Below are 22,980 nucleotides of genomic sequence, written 5' to 3' on the forward strand. Positions count from 1 at the left end.
TTCCTTCACGCCCCGCTCGCCCGGGGAGCGGGCGGCGGCGGCGGCCGCTCCCCCGCTCCGGCTGCCTCCACAGCCCCGAGGGGCTTTTATTAATCACCTCCCCGCCGCCCCCCGGCGGCGGGCGGGGCCGGGAGGCTGCCGGCGGCGGCGGGCGGGCAGGTGAGGGGCGCGGGGGAGGCGGAGGGCAGGGCGCCGGCGGGCCCCGCCCGCTCTCCCAGGCTGCTCCGCGCCGCAGCCGGGGGGAGGTGGAGCCGCTTTATCGAGAGCCGAAGTGGAAATTTCCCCCTCAGTTGCCGGCTGCGCCGCGGAGGAGAGGCCAGCGAGAGCCGCCCGCCCTTGTCGCCCCGTGCCGCGTCCCGCCCGCCGCCATGTCCAACTACATCCACGTCCCGCCCGGCTCCCCGGAGGTGCCCAAGCTGGACATCACTGTCAGCGAGCGGGAGGGGCCCGGCTACCGCCAGGGCGCCCTGCAGCTCCTGCGCCGCCTGCGGCCCCACTGGAGACCCGAGGAGGTGACGCTGCAGGTACGGGGGAGGCCGGGCGCGTCGCGGGGCCCTGCGCCCGGGTCCGCGGCGGGGGATGCGGCCGCCCGAGCTCGGGGAGGGGGAGAGAGAGAGAGGGAGGGAGGGAGGGAAGGAAGGGAGAGAGGAAGGAAGGGGGGAGGGCGGGCGGCCATTGTGCGGGGGAGCTGCCGCCTCGCTTCCTTCCCCTCCCCCTCCCTCTTCGCTCTCCAAATGCAGCCCCCTGCGCTGAGCCCCATTTGCTCGGCAGCCTGGCGGCGGGGCGTGTCGGCGCGGCAGCATCCCCTGCCCCCTCCGGCCCTCCTCCTCCTCCTTCCCCCGTCGGTCGCTTTACTCTTCCTCCTTTCCTGCCCTCCCCGCTGAAACTTGGCCGCCCCCCCGTTAGCGGAGGGGCGAGCTCTCCCACCCGCTCTCGGCCGGCGTCCCCGCCGCCGGCCGGGGGGCCGAGGGCTGCGGTGCCGGCGAGGCAGGGGAAGGGGAGGGCCCCGTGAGCCTCATCCTCGCCGGGTCCGTGCCGAGCAGGGCGTGTTCGTAAGGCGGTGGGGGACTTCCCTCGGCCCCGGGGCAGGGGAGGGGAAGGGCAGGCGGAGGAGGAGGGGGCGGCTGGCTGCGCCGCCTGCGCTGCCGTTGCGCGGAGGGGGGCGGCCGCTGAGGTAACGGCCGCCGGGACGCGGCGCGGGGCTGGGGCGCTCCCCTGGGCGCCATCGGCGACGGAGCCCGCGGCGGGCCCTCCCCGCGCCGGCCGTCGCGGGTCAGACATCTCAGTACGTGCCTCGGCTTCGCCGCCGGGTTTGGCTTTAGGCCGGCGGTGTCTCGGTAAGTATCGGCCCCGTTACCGTCCTTGCGTGCATCTCTTGGTCCTGACCGTGTGCAGAGGTACCGCCGCTTGGTCTCTGGTGTTCTCGAGGTGAGCAGTCATTCGTATTTATGACGAGTCATCTGCTTGAGGATTGGCTGCTTTTGTGCTTCTAGAATATACTTAACCTGGCCCCATACGACTCTTCAGTCAATTTACCTGGCTAAAACAGCAGTTCAGTTGCAGCCCGTGTTTAGCCGAGCGTTTCATTATATGCTTTCAAACTGTGTTATTCGGCAGTTACTAATATGGGGAAGTGTCTTATTTTAGTGAAGTTCCCCTGAAGAGAGCTGCTGGAACTAATTCATATAGAAAAACTGAGCACATTGAGGTAATACCACATGAATTGACCGACCTTTACTGAAGTTTCTTGACAAGAAGAGAAACTTGACACGTGCCAGTCCAGTTAGTATGAAAATAAAGCTAATGAGATTTTTCTAAGCAATTTCTTTGAGGCCTATAGCTGTAAATTAAGCACAGCCCCAGCATCCTGAGGTGCAATTCAAATAGCTTTACAACATGTAATACTAAAGAGGGTTGCTAGAGTTCATAGAATCATAGAATATCTCGAGTTGGAAGGGAGCTGTAAGGGTCATCGAGTCCAACTCCCTTCTCCTTGCAGGACTACCTAAAGTTAAACGTGTTTTTGTTCTTTTAGCTCTCTTATGAGGGTACTTCTCAACAGAATATTTTTATTTCTTTCTTTCGTACAGAAATGCTAATAAATGAAACAAACATTTTCTTATTAAGGAGGGATGACTAACCTTTCAGGAAAGTTCTAGTAGGTTTCAGGGAAAAAAAAAAAAAGCTGCTTCCTTCCTCATTTGCAATTAACAGAATAAAAACCACCAGTACTGTTCCTGTGGAACAGGGACTCATTTGACTGGTCATGCAATAGTAAAGTAATAGACTACTGTCTGGCTAGAAGTTTCAGTCTAAAAATTGTCTTGAGTTTTGTTTCAACCAAGTTTCTTTAAGACCAAAACCTTTCAACTCACTTTTTTCCTTTTGCTCCTTTTGAACAGCAGAACATCCTATTCATGAAGCTCTTCAGTGGCCTTTTATTTTTAACTCTTTAGTCTGTGTTTAAACTGCTGTGTGTACCTAACAAGCAAGAATGCATGTGGTTTGACACTAGTTGCATTACCACCATTGCTGCTGCAGTCTGTTACACATGCATGTTACACGTACATAGATACAGTAAGATGCTGAAATGAAAGATGACTGTTTTTGTTAAGAGGATGGAGTGAACGGAAGGTCTGCCTTGGAGTCCCCTCATTAGAGGGGCATCTATTTAGGAGGGAGATGAAAAATGAGAATCATGTATTGCATAGAAAATATGCTTGACTAATCTGAAGCATCAGGATCATAGCAAAATAGATAAAGAACATTGATAGGTGGAATGAACTACTACTTATTCTGAACTCTGCTGTTAGCTACCTTTGCTCTTAGTACTTCTTGGGTCAAAACAACTAGTAAGAAGTTGAAGAGTCCAGAGCTTTACTTGAAAAGTTAATTAACTTCTCTTGCAAAAATTTACTGTTGTGTGTCAAATTGTTTAGTCAGCTAAACAATTTTGAAACAGTGTAGTTAAATTTTAATGCTTAATCCTCGCTTTCTGTAAGATTTGTAAGTATCTAAAATCATTACTATATTTCAACATTTTTGATTTTTTTCATCATAACATAGAACATAAGTGTAGGACAGGATTAAAATAATTTATATCTTCAGTGCTTAAATTACTCTTATTGCATTATTTATCAGAAAGTCTATAGAATCCATAAGTATTGCCAATTATCTGCTGAATCACACGCAGTTCTACTGTAATGTATCTTCTCTATGTCAAGTTATATGTGAATATTTTCGCTACAAAACAGTACAAATATTAAAGTTCTTTGTATTGTTTTGTACTGTTTTGTAGTGAAAATATTAAAGTTCTTTTACATTGGTAAGGAGAAACAAAATTTTCCTGTCTAAACACTGATCTTGTAGATACTTTGTGTAGTTGTCATCTGAGGATGTACTAGGAGCTGTGTAGAACGGGGTGTTACATTTTCTAACTCTTAAATTCTTCAAGCTTGCTTTCTCTGCTTTACGGTAATACAAAGCAATGTCATTAAAACAAATCTATGCTGTTTTTAGTAGTTGCTTTTGATTCTGTAACAGCTGATTTTAATAATAAAATCGTAGAGCAGTTCAGGTTGGAAGGGGTCTCTGGAGGCCTCTCTCCTGACCTCATGCTGAAGAGCTTACTGCTTGCTAAATTCAGAAATTGATTGCAGTGAACATGAGAAACATTTTTTTGGGACTTCATAAACAAAAATGCTCTTCAAAACTCAAACCCTGTTTTGAGTTGGTGAACAGCTTAAATTGTGACAGTGGACCTTACAATTTTTATATCTTGGACAATTCTTTATTAATGAAAGATAAAAAAACGTAATTGTTTTAACTCTTTACTGTCTTAAAGAAGTTGTACCACCCTTCCTAATGTACAAATACAATCACAGTTTGGAATCTGTTGCCCATATTAAGATTTTTTTTTTTTAATTTTTCCTCTGTTATGGAGATTAATTTGTGTAGTATTTCAAGGAGGATCAGTATTTGGTTACAGTAAGGGAAGGTTAGTTACCACTTCAGTAAGTGCAGATTCAGGATTCTTTTATTCCATGATCTATTCTACATCTTGTAGGTCTGGTGATAATGAGGATTCAGTAGGTTAATGTAATGCAGTGTAATGTTATGGTATGGGAAAACCAATTGTATTTCTTTTCATTCTGAAGTAATCTTTAACATTGAGAATAAAGGCTGCTTGTTTTTACTGGTGAAAAGACTTAATATTGATAGTGTTAATTTACATCTTCATCATTTGGATAGACCAGCATATCTTATGTGTGGAAAAAAAAATCAGCTGTAAAATCATTCAGGGATCTAAAATGATAACAATAATGTGCTAGAAAACAGGGCTGTTGACCTGGCTCAGACCTGAAGAGGGAAGAAAAAAAAAAAAATCGGTTTTGCAAAGGATATCAAATTCTTCAAGAAGAACGTTCCGCCCGCTTCCCCCAGAATCCTGCAAGCTCCTGGAACTTAGTTCCAGATCGTCTACAAATAAGTGTCATGAAGTTTGGGGTTTTTTGTTTGGTTGGTTTTTTTTGGTTTTTTTATTCTCTGAAATAATTGGACCTTGCTTGTTTTCTGGTACTGTGTCTTTGTTACCATGATGTAAATCTCTTTGCATTTATCAACACTTTGCATGTGTCTCTGCGCTTTATTACTGCAGCATTTTATAATTTTTTGCAAAAATTTGTTCCTGTAGCTACGAAATGTGAAGAGACAAGAGAGCCATGCTTGCAAAGATTTGTGTTTCATGAGCAAAACACCCCCCCCCCTTTTTTTTTTTAACATATATGAGGTCAGCTTTTCTCTGTCTCTCTTTGCTTTTTCTTCCTGACTTGTCCTCAATAGCTTTTCTTCAGACAGTATTTTCCGGCTGCTGGTCTAATTTCTTTGCTTGTGTAAATCTTGGTATTTTCTTTATGACGAAGTATGCTTCAGATTTCTGAACTAGTTAAAATATTTCAAAGTTTATTTAAACAGACTGAATGTGGGATTTAAAGCATTGAAATAATTGAATGGAAACAGAAAATTTTAGTCTGAGAAACTAACCTTTTATTTTGTGTCATTACATTTTTCAAGAGTATTTTTATTGCTTAGGTGTTTTTAGGACATCATGCTCTTCAGCAGATGTGAAAGTAGCTACCACTTAAAGAGGAAAGACTGAGTTCACAGATTAACATCCTGACATGCTAGTATCTCTAAATAGAAAAGTGATGAGTGATGGCAAGAATAAGAAAAGTTAGAGATGCCGAATGGGCTGCATTGCTGATGTGTTGTGGAAAAACTGTAATTTGAGGTGTGCCTTGAACACAGTGTCACAGTAAGTGGGAAATGTAAGCCGTATTAGATGTCGCTTGAGGCTAGGTTGGTTTCTCCATTCTTACTAAGCTTCTGATGAAGTTTGATAATCTCAATCCCTGGTTGTAAAGGGTTTTTTGTGCTATTGGTGGGTGGGGCAGCAATTGTGCATGTGGTGATGTTTTACGCAATTGATGTGCCACGTCACAGTGCATGACATAGTCCAGTTGTGCATGCTGTAGGTGTGTTTGTATTGCTGACTGGTTCTGATTACAGAGAATCGATATTTCCGTAGACACAGCTTCAGTCTGGCTATGTAACAGCATATGACTTACGCTATAGACTCATAATGTTGGAAAGGAAGGTAGCTATCTAAGATATTTTAGTTTCTGGCTTTTTCCCCCTACTGTTACATGGCCATTTTATGTCAAAATCTTCCAGGGAAAGGAGCAGCAAATTAATTCTTTGAGTTAGAATAAAATCTTATACTCCTTTTCTGTTAGCTTAATTTTTTGGATTTATCTGTAACTGTTTTCATCAGTATCGTGAAATCTGTAGAAAGATCTAAAACAATTCACCGCTTTGGAAGTCTTAACTAGTTACCTGATGTTGACTGTTATCAGGTAGGAGAATATTCTTCAGAAACAAGATGAAAAATATATAATTTCTCTTTGGGGTTTTCTTCTGACATAAAAAAAGCTTTGTCATCTTGTCATGCCTTTAGATCAGAACCAGCCCTTGCAAGGGGTGGCGTATCTATAGCATTTTATAATAGAATACTGAATGTAATTTTAAATGTTCTTTATACTGAGAATATGGAGGATGTTAAAACCGTAAAAAAAAAAAAAACAACCCTCTAACAAAACCAACAACAACAATGAACCCCACCCCCAAGTTCTTCTTGAAGCTGCAGTGTTGATGGTTTGGTAGCAAAAGAAATGTTTAAGTGATACTATATAGCATAGGTAGTGGTGGTGGTGCTTTCTCCATGCTTCTGTTGTGGATGAGCACCCCAAGAGTTCAGTGGAAAACTGCTAGTTCAGTCTGTGGCCAAACTTACCATAGAACAGTGCCATTAACTTACTGGCTCCCTGCTAGCCTTGGTACTTCTGACACCAAATGGTCTTGTTCATGATCATCTGACCACAAAAATCATGTAGACAATGGCTTTCACCTGCTGAATGTAATGATCTAGAGGATATGGCTCCAGAGCCTGGAGACCTTTGAATGATGTTTCTTGTAAGCCCTGTTGAATATATGGGAATTTACCCAAGGCCTGCATTTTCCATTAGTTGTACTTTGTCCTTCTATTAGGAATAGCTACAGAAAGAGTTGGAGAAATAACTAGCCTTGTTTTAAGAAATGAAATTTTTGAGATGTATACTTGTGGATGTGCCTGTATTTATTTTTCCAGAAGAAACGAAGTTACACCTTACAATACAAACTTGAAGTTTTGTGAGTGTTAAAGAAGCACATATTAAAAGTCTGTTCCTTTCTGGAGATCTTGCTGTGCAATATGAGGTTCAGCAGCAGAATTGGGGGAGTCCCTACTGCTTGATGCTGAAACTTCACATCACTGTTCTGTTTCTACAGCAGTACAATACTGCTTTCTGTATTTCTCCTCCTATGGATGTAATTAACAGTCTAGAAGGAAAAAATCTGCTTGGTTTTACATCTCTTCTCTGAGTGATAAGTGCTTTGTACTTTGCCCCTGTGACACTTTATTTTTGCCTGTTCACGCTTATTATGTGTGACTAATTTTGTTCTCACTCTTTTGAACACCTGGAACAATAGGATTAGATATAAACTTTTCTTGAACCACCTACTTATGAGATGGGACCATATCTATCACATGCCCGTTTCAGGAATCTAATAATCTGATTGATGCTGATAAGAGTGCTTTTAATGTAAACTGTCTCAAAGATACTTTGTCTTGATTGAGTTTTCTCTGCTCTTCCTGGACTCACTTGGCCTGTCTTGTTTCTACCATGTGCTGCTTTCTGAGACTGCATTTGAGTAACTCAGGCTTATTTGTAGCTTATTCACCTTCATTCTGCATTTCAGTGAAGTTTATATTTGTTCCCAAGAGCTAGAAAGCCTTGACTTCAAGCTAGATCTGACTGGATTGTGGGCCAGTATAAATAGCATTTCCAGAAATGTTTTTGGAATTTAGTTTTAGCTTTGTGTCACCTTACCTGAAAGTACTAACTACAATGTAATAAGTACATATCACAATAATTTTAATGTAATTATAAGATTTAAATTAAATAATTAAATTACAAGAGTACCTGAATCGTGCTGCTGGATTTTTGTGTTGGATTGTGTTCTTGACTTCTGTTGGCACTTTGTATTTCTTACTTATTTCCAGGATTTTCTATCTGCTATTCACAACATTCTGTAGATTCTTACATTGTCTTCCACATGGTCTTGAGAGTTTACTGATTATCTTATCCATGTCATCATAGTCCATTCTCTGTTTATGTTGCTCAGGTGATGCTTTTGTTACAGAATTCCTGTTTTGCTCGTGCTGCATCTCAGGTTACATGTCAGGCAAGGCATTCTAAGCTGATTCTTTAAATGCTACAGTAAAGGCGTTCTGAATAAAAGAATAAAGTGAGTATTAAGTTCTTTTACTGGTAGAAAACATGAGATGTTTTCTCATGATGGAGTATGGAAATTGTCTACCTTGGATAATGTTATTAGAAAAGTAAGCAAACCCTTCTGCCTTTTTAAGAAGCAATAACTAAAATGCTCCTGGGTGTAAATAATTACTTATAGCAGCATGTTACAAATAGATGCTAATAAGAAGTAGAGTTCCTAAATTATCAGTTGAGGGAGTTCAATTTCCTTGCTGTAGATTTCTTTTTATTAACACTAATGAGACTTGTTTTAAGGCGATAATAGACCTGTGCACTATGACAGAAGCTGTACAGTGGCCAGAAGTTTCTGTTTAACAGCATAAGCAAATCAAATTCTTACTGCTTCTTTGCAACAGGCCTACTTAACGTCTGTTTTTTTGGTAGTATCACTATTTCTGATGGCCTGAGAGCCTTGTCTTTTTTATAGTACAGTTTTCTATGGAGAGAAAGGCAAGCTTCATTAGAGGGTTGTTTTATAATAAGTAGAAAACGGTAGCACAAGTGATTGAAGTGATGCCATTGTACGTTGAGAATTAGTGCCTATTGTGTTTGCCACCTTTGCCATTCGATAAAGACAATGGACTCCAGAGGGGATAGTGAATTTTATACTTACTGGTTTTGATCCTTCTTAGTTCAACAGAACTTTCACTTTTCTTTTGGTCCTGCAATGACAGGATAAGAGCTTTTTCTAATGTTACATTTCAGAAGTTTTCATTTATGTGTGGCAGGCAAGATATTTTTTAACTTGATCAACAGCTCAACACTAATCACTTCTGCAAAGAGCTCTTTAAACTTTCTAATGAGTTAATTCTGGTTTTATGCTAAAATGTATGAAAATCAGTACTTATACATTGATTTGCCATATTAGGGTGCCGTGTCCTGTTCTTGGCTCCCCAGTATGACAAAGATAGTGACTCACTGGAGCAAGTCCAGCAAAGGGCCACGAAGATGATTGAGGGACTGGAGCGTCTTTTCATATGAGGAGATGCTGGGAGGGCTGGGACTTTGGCCTGGAAAAAAGAGGGCTTGCAGGGATCTTACCAATAGGTATAAATACCTGATGGGGGGGTGGTGAAGAAGACAGAGCCAGGCTCTTCTCAGTGCCCAGTGACAGGCAAGTGCAAAGAGCTGGAAAGCACCAAACATCTGTTTTCTGAGCTGTAAAACTGTCCCAGATTGTAGGAGGAGATCAAGAACTGGTGTGTTACTCTTGCATGCATTGAGCAGGATTTCAAATGCTTGACTACGTGCAACTGGGTACACATAGCCCAGTAACTCAGGATCTAGTCTGCTTGTCAGGTAGCATCTGCAAGAGTTCAGCCTGTATAATGACTATTTTAGGCCTCATCAGCAAATGTGAAAGGAGAAGCAGCAGTTAAGGAGTGGGGTTTTTTTTTGGTTTGACACCCTGCTCCCCTTGCCTTCCCATAGCTAGGAACTTGTAGTATCCATACCTCCATGATTATTTGAAAGGCAGTGAGTAGGTTGTCATTACAGGTAAACATAGTGCTCTTAACTTACTCTTGTAGAAAATTACTTGCTTCATCTTCAGTATGTTCAGGCATCAGTGACTAGACTGGTCAAAGTCTAGTAGATTGCAGGACTTTAAAAATTGCATTTATATACAGCTTAATGGTAAGGACTTGAAAAGCTTCTTTACTCTTTTAAATGGCATGTACCAGTTATGAGGTAAAATGGGAGGATGGTGGGTTGTCTTAGAAGCTTTCAAATCGTGCTTGAGGCTGAAGACTGGGGTCTTGAATTTTAAGTACCGTCTCAAATTTGTAGAGGAGCCAAAGTGACTTTAGTAATTGTTATCAATCAGTAAAACCTCAAGGCTAGTGGGAAGATGATAACCACCAAACTCAAACTGTTTCTGATCTGAATTTTGCTTTTTAAAAGGAGTAGTGTTGAACTCCAGGAATAACTTTCACTAGTTGTGCACTGATCAGCAAATACTGAAATTCTGAAGTGTATCAAAATTGTTTTTGTTTTTTGTGCTGCCTGTATTCGTGACTGTTTTCATACTGGTTTACTGTTGGGGCTTTGATTTCAGCCATTTTAATCTATCAGTTTTAGAGTGGTTATGTGGTAACTCATTTTACAATATTGGGCTTTCAGTTATCGGCGTTTACATGTAGTGTTTCTGTAGTTCACTGTAGCATGTTTTCACACTTTCCTCTTTTCTTTTCATGTGTTACTTGGAAAAATCCTTGCAATTTTCTCCATGATTTTCCTGTATCTTAAAGATTTCTTTTGTTAATGCTTAATCTAGTAAACATTTGTGTTTTGTGAATTAGAGAATAACCCTGCATTCTTTTCCTGCATGTTGAAAATGCAGATCTGAGTTGCTTATGCATTGTTTTTACTTTTCAGCTGTTCACCGATGGAATCACCAATAAACTAATTGGCTGCTACGTGGGTGACATAACAGACGATGTGGTTCTAGTTAGGATCTATGGAAATAAGACCGAGCTCTTAGTAGATCGAGATGAGGAAGTGAAGAGTTTCCGTGTGTTGCAGGCTCATGGTTGTGCACCTCAACTATACTGTACTTTCAATAATGGCCTGTGCTACGAGTTCATGCAGGGAGAAGCACTGGATCCAGAGCATGTATGCAATCCAGATATTTTCAGGTAAGCTTTTTTATTTTATTTTTGTAATTATTAGTATTTCATTATTCAAGTTCTATGATGCATTTATGGTGTTCTGTGAGGCCCAAAGGATCTCAAGCTTAGTTTATGAGCAGGCAGAAAAGAAATATTTTTATAAGCTGGCGCTAAGTTGATGTTCACACTCTTGACAGCTCACTGTCCTCTATCTTAGTTATCATGGTATTTCAGTGCTGAACAAATGATCCTTGCTGCCTCCCCAGAAGACTATATACTCATTAGAGGTCTGCTTATTGTGAGTATTTAACACTTGCACATTACCATTAGGGAGATCATTTAACATGGTGTAATTGTAGGGGGCTGGACTTGATTAAAGCAAGTACTCCTAGCTCTGTTTCTAATACAGTCCTTTTGTGAATAGGTTCAAGATATTCTTCCATCAAGACATAACTTTTTAAACTATTAGTAGTGAACAGAAATTGCTGATGTCTTAAGATTTTAGCTTTTCATGTATGCACTGAAATGTATTTGCCTAACAATGGCAGCTGATTTGAGTCAACTCTTCTAATGATAAGCAAGTTGAAGAGTGGACTGTAAATACAGGTGAAGTATGCATGCTGTAACTGAACTCCATCCCTTCTGCCCCCCCCCTTTAGTGCTGCTAATGACCTTTTGAGTCTCTAAGGTGCTACCCTATAGCTGTGCTGCTCTTGTTTAAACCCTCTTTGGATTCCCTTGCTGCATTTTTTTACGGTTTTCCTGTTAAATATATTGTAGTTGCCTTCTCTTGTTGCTAGGAGAAATATGATAAAGACTGTCAGATCTATTGCAAATATAACATTAAATTAAATGTTGTTGGTTTTAGACTCATTGCCAGACAACTTGCTAAAATCCATACTATTCATGCACACAATGGATGGATCCCTAAATCTAATCTGTGGCTGAAGATGGGGAAATACTTCTCTCTCATACCCACAGAATTTACGGATGAGGAAGTAAATAAAAGGTAGGCATTTCATTGTGTGCTTTCCAGATTTCCCATTATTTCTGGTTGAGGGGTAGAAGAATGTTTAAAAAAAAAAGGTTTGGGTTACTCCGTAATGTTGAAGTTCATAAAATTTTGAGTTTTGTCATACTCTTGTATACTGAAGTAGCTATGTAAATGTCGAATATGATAAGGAGAGACTTTAAATTCATTTGGTATATTGTGTATATATACATACAGGTTTTGGTTTGATTAGATGTTTAATAAATGATGGTAGTTTTCTTTATTCTTTTCAAAGAACCAAGGTCAAGTGAAGTACTTCAGTTAGTTGTGTGTCAATAGCTTTTAAGAGATCCATCATTCTCCCAAACTGAGACCTCTGTTCTGGGATGAATACTGAAAGCATATTTCCTGGGGTTGCAGGAGTACTGCTTGTTGTTCATTCTAACCTGCACCTCTTAGCTGTCCTGTATTTGTTCAGTTTATAAATTTGCCGAAAATTGTGTGGCATAAAAGTAAAGTTAATGAAAGGCTGGTTTGGGTGATGGGATGAGCCCCTGAAGTGTTTTCCAGAGGAGAAAAAGGTACCCACACAGTCATTCTAGACTTGTGCTATCATGGAGTTTCACCTGGGTTTAAGGGTTTAATTACTTTTTTTTTTAGGCATCCCAGTGTAGCTCTTGACTTGTAAATCAAACTGTTTTTTCTTAGGAGCTTAACAAAATAAGAAAATAGTTCCGAAGGGTTCTAGCATCAGTCACTGGAAGAGTGGGATGAGAGGAACAGTAAAGCTAGGAGCAATGTTTTATATTTATGTTAACCTAAATAAAATTTCTGTACTGTAGTCTAAAGCTTGAGTTGAAGACAATGTTTCTCAGGGACTAGAGAACAAACTTTTAAGCTAAAACTGTAATTTGGAAGTGTGTTTACAGTATCATCAAACTTCATATCACTCAGGAAGCAGATTCCAGCTTAAAAACATTCTTCATAGAACTTCTTTGAAATCACTGATGCCAACTGCCCTTCTTGCTACATTGTAATTAAAGAATGATCTAGCAAAGTTGGTTGAATCTTTTTTCTTCTACAGTGTAGTGTTCTTAAGAAAACTGAGGAAAATTTGAGTAGTTAATTGAAAGTCTAAAAGAGAAAATGGCTACTTAAGCATATTTACTGTGACTAGGACAAAAAAATGAATCCTAATTTCCTCTCTATAGATAGATATATAGTACTGTGTATTCTACTTGAAGGAAGTAAAGTAATGTGAACAAAAAAACTAATGAAATTCATGTTATAACACTTTTAGTCTCTACTCTTTTAAAAAATATGCAGGATCGTGTTCAAGTTCTTCCCCTGATTTTTGGCCTACTGTCATTTTTACAGCACGGACAATCTTTGAAGAATTGTTTTTTGGGGAGGACAGAGGGAAATAATTGTTGTAATTTGACTGCCATGGTGCCAGGGGAAAGAGTGCTCTAGTTTGGGAGAAGGTCTATTGAATTATTTGAGCTAAGAATGTAGAGGAAAACAAGTTATTTCATCACAAATGCTTAGTATGGAACACAGTACCAAATACTAACACTCAGACTTATACCTGAAAAGGTTTTTAAGTGACATTCCAAGTCCTCAAGTTCTTCAGGAAGAGATGGCCTGGATGAAGGAAAGACTGTCAAATTTAGGATCACCAGTGGTACTCTGTCACAATGACCTGTTGTGTAAGAATATTATTTACAACAAGAAACGAGGTAGGTATTGAACTAAACAGTAAGTAGTGGCTTAATTTGTTTATGCTGTAATTGCATTTGCTACATCAGTAGTGTCATTTTACTGGCTTTCATGAGTGAACTTAATTTGAGCTTTTAAGAACCAATGTAGTGGTAGTGATATCTGTGCAAATATTAAGTTGCTTAATTAGCTAATTGTCATCTATATGTACTGTACAGAGGAGGAATGTTGGTGTTCCTTGCTTTACTTTAATGAATTTGTTAATCCCTAGCTTGCCTGTATGACTAGGATTCAAAGTATGTAATTGTTTGTTAATTCTATTCTAGTCATATAAAGCTTTTTGGAGGGGGAAAAAAAAATCATGCAAGCATAGAAAATAACCTGAAGACATTATCTCCTATAACAGGTGTATTGTTCTGGTTTGTGATTGTGGGAAGATGCTTTCATAGTGAAGTAGCTTAGTGATACTTGATGCCGCATTCTGTGACTCTATTTCCTGTGTGAGGTACGCAGGCGTCTGAAAGATTTCCTTTGTAAATATGTACTTCATTTAAACAGTTGTAGGCTGTATGCATCCTAGCAAAGATGAATTATACTTCTGTTTTTATTATAATAAATTTAACTCATAATTCATGTTATTAAAGAATGCCTTAACTAAAATCTATAAAGCCTCTGTATAAACCCGCAGTTTCTTTTAATTCTGGATTTTAGTGGTTTGAGGTTCGGTTACTAAATGAATCAATCAAACAGGATATTAAAACAAACGAAAAAGGCAAACTGGCAACACTAAAATGGCCATGGTGCAGTAAAAATGCACAACTCCTCCCGCTTCAAATAGCTCAGCTGAGTGCAACAAATTCATCAGCTTAGATCAAGATTTTTTTTTTGAAGTGAGGATGACATGTTCCTTCTAGTAGCTTCATATTTGTTTGTGACAGTTTGATGATAAGACTGTTGGTATGTAAGCCAAAAGCATGTGAAGTAAACGACTCTGGAGCTGAAGTATTCTCCATCAGTCATCATTGGTCTTTGACCTTTTAAACTTATGTGCCTTAATTTCTAAATAAAAACTAGCAAAAACATGCTCGAGTTGGTTCTAGTATGAAAACTGTCTGTGTATGTATAACCAATTTCTGCATCCGGTATGCACTGAATGCAAGTGAATTGAGAAAATAGTCTTTTAGTGACTTTAGTGTTTGCATACAAGTTTCCTTCTGAGTAATATCATTTTGAAGGGAATTGCAAGTACTTCTAGTTCTATAGGTGTGTACATATATATGTATGTATATACACCTGTACAACGCTGTTAACAGCAGTTTTAAATTCTAAGAATTCAGTATGAAACTTCAATGGTTTTACTTAGTTTCAATGGTAGGTTATAGTTCTGCTTAAAAAGGGGGGGGGGGGGAAGGACGGAAGGTACGCCAAAAAAAAATCAGCTTGTGGTCTTAAACACATTGGAGTTGTGATACTGTATGTGTACTGAATCTATTGTTATTGTGTGAGTTTTCTCAGTGCTGAAACTACTTTGAGTTTTAGCATTCCGTAACAGACTCATTGAAGTAAAAGTAATTTTTATAGTCACTTTTCATAGTAGAACCAAGCTGAAAAAAAAAAAAATCAGAGGAATTTCTTTAAAAGGCTCGCTATCGTGGTCAATAGACTTGAAGTTCCTACTTTTAAAACAAATGCTGTATGCTTTTCTTTTTGTAAACAGAATGGAGGAAAAAAACAATGCCAGCAGTGCATCACTTATGAGCAATCCTACAATAATGAGTGTGTGAGTGCTTAGTGTTTGGGGACAGGGTTGGGAGGAGGGAGGTACATAAAGCACTTTGGCTTCAAGCTAGTTGTAAACATCTTGGTGGGGAGGGAAGACTTGGAAATAGTAAATACATATACTAAACTTATGTTTGAATGTTGCACATGTACTGTGTTGTAAAACTTCTGCAATCTGGGTACAACAGGTACCATTTTCATAGTAACCAAACCTCAATGCCATCTGTAGAATATTTGTCTGTTGTTTGAAAGCTGTTTCTTACAATATACTTTTTAAAGAGCAAAAAATACCTGTCTGTTAGTACAATCCTAAGATGAGGAACATGATTTTAGAAGTGGAAGCTCAGCTTTTAACTGTAAATAAACATGTATTGCTAGAATTCTGTTTAGCAGAGCAGAAGCTTTTATTGGTATACAAATAATTTTGCAAGAGCACAAAATCCAATCTCTAAAGATATACTTCATTAGGAATGATGTCAAACTGTATGAAGGTAGTTAACAGCTTTGGTGATGCTGAACTCTTACTAAATTTACTCTTTCATCTAGAAAGGCTCCTGTGTATCAGAGACCTTGGTGACCTTGAGCTGGAACTAGAGAGAGCGCATGAGTCTTCTAGATTAACTACTATATTTTTTTTCTCTCCCCAGTAAAGTTTGAGCAAACCTGGTAGTGTTTATCTGGCTTTTCAGAAGCTGGCACAAACAAAATAATTCATTTACTCGTTTTAGCAACATGGTATTTATAATTTTGTTTGTGAATGCTTAATTTGCATATTTACTAGGCCTGGGGTGGTTGCGTGTATGTGTTTTTTAAGCTACAGCCTATCAACAGATACTAGGACTCTTGTCCAATGTAGTTAGAATGATTGTGGCTTGTCCCAGTGCTTTGCTTTAGACTTGTCCTCTGCATTAAATTTATGTTAATTTTTCAGACTTGAAAGAAAAATCATGGTTGTGCCACATACTGCTTTTAAGAAGAATCGGTCTCATGTCCTTAATAAATGCTGTTTATGAGACTGGAATAGCATGTTGAGTGCTAGCTTCATTTAATGGAGTGTCACTCATCTTATTTGAATTTGTTCATGCTGTGGCTGAGAGAACTCTGCCTCTTGCTGTTTTGTTAATGTCCGTTTGCACTCACTCAGGATATGAAAATTTGCAAGTGTTACTGTACATAACTTATTATTATCAGTGTGAACTACTCTTTGAAGGATATAACTCAGAGCTTCACATTGCTCTTAATTACAATTGGGCATCAAGATAGTCAAAATATGCTTGATGCTTGGTACTGCTTATTTATAGACCTTGTGTTATGATGCTCTTAAAGTTTGGTGGTTTTTGTCAATGTGACCTGGGAATTTCCAAAAATACCTGATGTTTAAGAGTATTCAAATACTTGCTATTCAATAAGACCAAGTATCAGTATTCTTTTGTCTATATCTGTATATGCTCTTTTTGAATGTATAAAAATCACCTGCCAGGAAGTTAAGTGTGTAGGTAGATGGCTAGTTTTGTTCTGTTTATTCCCTCTGCCTACCCAATGTTTTCTATGATCTTTGGTAGGAGTCTGTGGGTGCTCAGTGCTTCTGAAGACTGAGGTATGTTTAAGGCTTCTGGTTTTGATCTAAAAAACTTTTTTTTTTTTTTTTTTGCAAAGGTATATTGGGTATTTATAGCTAAAATTATTCTTTGGGTATATGACCCGTTTGTGAATTTCAAGTATGTTCCTAGCATAGATCATTGTCTTTACTGAAGCTGTCTTCTAGGGCCTCAGTGGCTCACCTGATGAGCAGGATGGGACGGAACTCAGGATACATCATTTTGCTGTGGTAACTACAGCTAGGACTTGCACGTTGAAAGTGTTTACCGTATTACACCATTAAAAGTGAAGAGCAGCTAGAAAGAGGTGTCATCGGCCTCCTACCTTTCAGTTCCCTGAGGAGATCTAACAGATGTCCTCTTGACTACTACTTGATCTATTTAAAAATTGAATTTCTGGTGTATGGATCACGTGTATTCCATTTTGTGTCTTCGTGTAGTTTTCATAGGTTACACTGCATGTTGTCTACAGTGGTAGACCCCTTGATGAAAGGAGCATGTTTCAACTGGAAATGTTCAATGCTCTTGATGCCTCTATTCCTGTTGGTAACGATAGCTTCTCTAGAGAGGTGATAGAGCTTAGCTTTAAACCATGTCTTGCTTCAATAAAATACAAATGCGCTTAGACTAGTGTCTCTTTGTTGGTCTGCCTGCTCCTAGTGAAATCAGTGGGATGTACAAATTCTCTGTACTTATTAAAAACTGCAGTAAATCTTAAAAGTAACTTCTAATACTGTGGATACTTAAACAATTAATGCAAAGTTTCTTCTGCTGCTAAAACAAGGTAGCTGAGACATGTATGCATTTATGAAGTGACAAACTTGCGGTTTTTGCTTTCTTTCAGTTTCACAGAAAGAGCTGTGCATCTTTATTTTGAGCCTTTCATGCAAAAATTAAACTTAAGGTTGAGTTCCACAGTAGCCATAAGTCTGAAAGTGATCAGTAAAAATGCAGGACTTTTTCACTTAAACTTTTGTCTTATTGAATGTGAGTTTACCAAATTTTCTTCATCTGCTATAGATTAGGTATGCCATTGTTGCTGCCTTGTGGTGGCACGCACCATGCTACTTGTGCACTGACTGGAGGTTTATTGCATCACTTGTTCACATGCATTTCCGCATAGGAGAGTGTCTGGTAACAGCCTCATTCCTGTCTTGTTGGATTCAATTTCTTACTGTACATAACAGTATTTACATCTGGAATTAAGTTTTAAATGTTAGCTGTACTTAAAAATGCCTAATAGCGCATAGGTATATTCAAGATTAAATTTGCACATGAAAGAAATTTAAAGTATTTCTGATGCTGATATTTTGTAAGTAGACTTTTACCTGCCATGTTTGTATTTTAGGTGGGGGAGGATGGAAAACCCTTTGAATACAAGCACTACCAAATGTTTGGGTGTGTGTGTGTAGAGGGGAAGTTCAGGAGGTCGGTTGTGTAGCAGAATATTAACCAGGGTTGGGCTGTACAGGTGTTGTTTCTTAAAAGTAGTACTAAAGAACCAGTGGGAAATGCAAGCATATAAAAGTATATGAATGTGCCAGTCAAATGCTGGCAGAAGTTAATCTGTGACAATATTATAAGATCTTGGCTGCAGCTGCTGTAAAATTTCTTGTCCCTTCAGAGTTCTAGAGAACCTCAATTTTCCGTTGCCAGCAAGATTTCCCTGGGAGGAGCTTGCCACTCTGCAGGCCATTTTCATGTTGGTTTGTCAGAGCCTAAAAGGTTTAACCTCATAACCTTGGTAAGCAATCCTCTCTTTCTGTGGAAGTAAGGATAAACTCTGACTTGGAGGATTGTGACTAAGTGATTTTTGTCTGTGTTGTGGGGCTTAACTTCCATTATAAGTGCTTAGACAGGAAGATTTTTTTCCATCTGGAAAACATTAATGTGTTAGTATTTCAAATACAGTAAAGATGAACTACATAAATGCAAGGAACTCTTCAAACAAAGATGTTCTATGATAACTTGGTGAGGGCATTTATCTGGCAAAGCTACTGTATTTGATACGTGCAATATCCATAAATAGTAAGGAGGCGGTATATTAAGTCACTTAATCCTTAGTCTAGGAAATATACTTAACATTATTCGTGATTTACTTTGGTTTTGACCTGGAGTTCTGATAGTTAGCATTAGTATCTGTAAGATGTTTTAAGTCATGCTAAGAAGATTGTTCATTGTAATAGAAGGAATATGTTTTTATTGAGTAAATATGCAGCTAGTCATCAAAAGAATGGGTGTAGAGAGGGAGAAGGGTGCAACTGTGATAATTACCCATTTCAGCATAGCAGTGGGAAATGTAAGGTTTTGCATTTTAATATTCTAGTGCAAACAGCTGTTAAGTTAACCCATTGCTTTTCTGATACTTTTAGTAAATTTGCTGTTTTCCCTTAAAGTACAAGAGCTCTAGTTTTACCTAATCCATCTTGCTAATGTCTTGACTGTTTGATGTGGTGTAGACATTCTTGAGCAGGTTCAATGCTGTATTACCTTGAGTGAGGCATTTTCCCCAGCTTCACTATAGGTAAATGTAATTTGGAAACATTTGGGGCTGTGTTTGCTGCTTTATCAGTCCTTGTTTACATAATGCTACATATTTTCATAGTTTTGAGGACCTGAGGATTGTCTAATGGTTTCTTGAGACTAGTTTAAGCCAGCTAAAAAAAGCAACAATTAAGAATAGTCTTGCTTTGTAAGTGCAGTTGGAGGAAGCAGGAAACATCAACATGTTGCAATGTGTTAGTCCACTGTGGTTGCACACTTGTGTGAGAATATACAGGACTGTTCTTTTTTAAGTTGGGGGAAAATTGATCTGCTATTTCTACATAAAGTTTAAATAAAAGATCCTCTGCTATTATTTTTTATTTTGAAGGTAAGGGATGCCCTCCTGTGGTAGAAGTTAAAATTGAAATTCTGCTATTCAGAGTTCAAAAATAGAGAACTATAAGCTCTAAGTAATTATTTCAGAGCTTGCTTGAATGAATATTCTAGGAAATATCATATCATAAAAATCACAGCCTTACCCTGGAATGTCTGAGTGCACACAATGGGGCACAAGTAAGATGGGTGTGTGGTTTTGTTTTGTTTTCCCCCCAAAACTTCAAAGGACACCAAAGGATTAGGGCTGTGACTCCATTTGATATGGATTCTGATGTTGCTGCTTTGTCTCTCACATAGGTGATGTGCAGTTCATAGATTATGAATACTCTGGATACAACTACCTGGCTTATGACATTGGAAATCACTTCAATGAATTTGCAGGTAAAAATTGGATTTCTGAGGTAAAGGTAAACTGGTTTTATAAAAAAACCCCTCATTCTTGCCCATTCTCTTTTTCCCTGTCTGTGTTTCTAGATACATGTATATAGCTGTTCATCTGATGGTATCAAAATATGTTAATGTCTCATCTTGTAGGCCAGTTATGCCCTTCCTTTGCAGTTCTGCTAACCCAGAAATGGGGACATCATGTCCTAAGTTTTGGCAGAGTCAGATAAATACAGAACTCATAGCTTTCCCTCTGTGAAATGGCACAGCAGAGACTCAGCCCACTGTAAGGAAATACTGCAGATGTATCTCTTACAGCATAGGTATATATTGAGAATACGCTGTGTGTTTTCACAGTTCCAAATGGCAGGCTTATGAGGTTTTTTTGGTGGCTTTACATGTGTGTGCTAAGTACTTGCCCTTGAATCGTGTCCTAAAATGAGAAGTAAAGGCTAAGACTCTGGTAGGAAAAAAGTAGAATTTTACAAATAAGGTGCTGATGGACTCATTCGTTCACTACTTCAGTTTTTTTCAGTGAATGCTCATTCTGTTTACTCCGTAAGAGAGAAATAACCTTGACTTTATGCTGTGTTATTTCAGAAGATGGGGCAACAGGAAAAACCTACATAATGATTAATACAGATGGAAGGTGCAGTATGGTGAAACTAGGAGCCTTAATCTACCACTTGTTTCACCAACTGAATGTTCAAGTCTAGATAACTTAAAAAAAATTCAGAGTATATACTTGATAATTTAAGTATTTGGAAAGCAAGTTAAATTCTTTACCAAATATATTTGAGAGCTTTCGATTTTTCATGTGGGACTTCTTCTGAGAGTCTGACTACATCTTTAAGGAGCTAAGTACAGTAAGAAGATGAAACATGATTAATTTTTTTTTTTTGCCTATGGAGAACAGTTGTGCTTCACCTCTGCTATTCTCTGTCCATGCGGTAAAAATCTGATTTTTTTTTTTTTTTTAAAGCTAAATTTGAGTGGATCTGACACAGGAAAGTTTAGGTGCTAGAGGATTGCACTGTTCATAAAAATAAGACTTACGGGGAATTTCCAAATCCAGGAATGATAGCTAGTGGGAGCGAACTGTGATCCAAGTTTGGGACTTCTGGCAGACTCTGTATGGTCTGTGACTAAGCATTTCCAGTATAGGAAGAAAAATAGGACAAAAAAGAGTGGTTGTGGTGATAACATTTCTAATTCTACCCAGTACCCTGTGGAGGAGAGAGGTAGACTTCTAATAAATTTTTCATCTCAGAAATATGAGCTTAGTTGGTGACAATGTATATATATCTGGATTCAGCTTTGGATATTGTTGCATACAAGTCCCTTTTCTTATGAAATGTGTAATATTGGATGTGTGGGAGGGCTTTTGTTTCATAAGGCAAATGCTTTTTCTTGAGGCTTCTCTCAAAGCCAAACTCCTTGAATTTCAAAATACCAGTAGAATATATATGTGGCTGAGAACATACACAGCTTAAATCTGCTATGTTGAATGCTCTGATTCGTGTGTGAGAAACTCTTGCCAACATGTAACTGATAAAATCAAGTCAAAGTAAAAACACTGATATTTGTCCACATCAATTTGCGCGTGTGTGTCGGGGTAAGGAGAGGGGGGAGTAGTCCAGTAATGTGATTCTAATGGTCTTTTTAGATGCTGTAAGGTTCTAATAGGTATTTTTTTCTTTTTTTAGGAGTAAATGAGGTAGACTACAGCCTTTATCCTAACAGAAAATTACAGGAACAATGGCTGAGATCTTACCTTGAGGCCTACAAAGAATATAAAGGATTTGGCACAGAAGTCAGTGAAAAGGAAGTTGAAGTTCTATATGTCCAAGTCAATCAGTTTGCACTGGTAAATAACAAACTGCTGATTAGAGTATGTTAAATGCTATAGAGAAGCCTGTTACTCTGTGGATAAATGTCATTGCCAGTTTCTTACTCTGAGTGCTGTGGTATGTAAAGAAAAACTTCCTTAGCCTGTTTTATGGAAACTTTCTGTTATGTTGTGTGTTAAAAATTCTCTGTAGAATTTTCCTCGTGAAAGAGGCAGTGAGTATTCGGAAAACGAGATGGACTTTTAGGAAGTGTTCCTATTGGCTGTTTATTGGTCTGGCAAGTTCCTGAGGTGGCTAGAGCTTATGGTGGGTCTGTGTTAAACTTTTTCTGGTAATGATAAGAAGACAGAAGAGCAAGGTAGTACTGCATAAAGACCTATAAATCTTCTGATTTTTAAAAGCCTTTTTAAAGTAAGATGATAAAATTTTGTTAAACTAGGATACTTTGGGTTTGGTTTTGTTTTGTTAACAGATAATTAGGTCACTCTAGAGTCGTTCAGTACTACCTTAACTCTTTCCTTGCCTGCAGTGTCTTGTCAAGCAGGGAGTTCCTTTCAGCTTTGGGTTTGGTCACCTTAATGGTTTAAATTGTAGCAAAGTGCCCATGTAGTCTCCTCTGGTTCCCCGGAAGTTCTGCCTTTCTGTAGAATGTGAGGGCTCTCTGTGTGAGTCTGCTCCCTGCTCCTCCTGTATCTTGTGCATTATAAGCTGTCTCCTGTCTGTCAGTCTGTCTTTCCTAGACTTTAGATGTAAAAGCTTCACTCCCTTGTTCTTTCCCTTTGAAAGGATGAGCGTGTTCAGTTTTGATCTGCCTCCAGAAAATTCCACCTGGCTTCGGTGCCTTGTCCTTCAGGGAAAAAACCACATCATTCATGGAGGTAGAATAAGAAGTCAGATAGATGTGGCATTGAGTCCTTGAATGCTCCAATGGTGTATACTGTTAGAAGCAGTTTGAAGATGTCTTTTTTTCTTTTTTCACAAGCTTTATCTCTGTGATTTCTGAAGATACTTTACAGGTTTTGTTATATTTTCTGACTAGCCCTGATCTTGCTTTGTGTGGAGGATGTAACATGAAATGTTACAGCAAAAATGCCTTTTACCCAACAGCTAGATAATTTTATTTTGCTTTGTCCTGAAGAATAACATGCCAAACTAGTCATAGGAGGACTAAGGCTAAGAAGCGAGTTTGGCTTTATTTCAGCCCTCTTTCTGACTAATCCAAGCACGCCTCTGTTACTG

General features: G+C 39.1%; 1 protein-coding gene across 1 annotated transcript in view; it reads left to right on the plus strand.

Moving 5' to 3' along the window:
- The first annotated feature begins 266 nt into the window (after nucleotides 1–266).
- Nucleotides 267–22,980, plus strand: part of ETNK1 (ethanolamine kinase 1) — a 32,451-nt gene continuing 9,737 nt past the window's right edge. The window contains exons 1-6 of the mRNA XM_082309035.1: nucleotides 267–524; nucleotides 10,308–10,567; nucleotides 11,409–11,549; nucleotides 13,128–13,270; nucleotides 19,805–19,888; nucleotides 21,598–21,758. Of these exons, the coding sequence (XP_082165161.1) occupies nucleotides 369–524; nucleotides 10,308–10,567; nucleotides 11,409–11,549; nucleotides 13,128–13,270; nucleotides 19,805–19,888; nucleotides 21,598–21,758 (945 nt within the window). The 5' untranslated portion in view covers nucleotides 267–368. The remainder of the gene's footprint in view (nucleotides 525–10,307; nucleotides 10,568–11,408; nucleotides 11,550–13,127; nucleotides 13,271–19,804; nucleotides 19,889–21,597; nucleotides 21,759–22,980) is intronic.

Source organism: Platalea leucorodia (assembly GCF_965183815.1).
Source record: "Platalea leucorodia genome assembly, chromosome: 4".
Lineage (NCBI taxonomy): Eukaryota > Metazoa > Chordata > Aves > Pelecaniformes > Threskiornithidae > Platalea > Platalea leucorodia.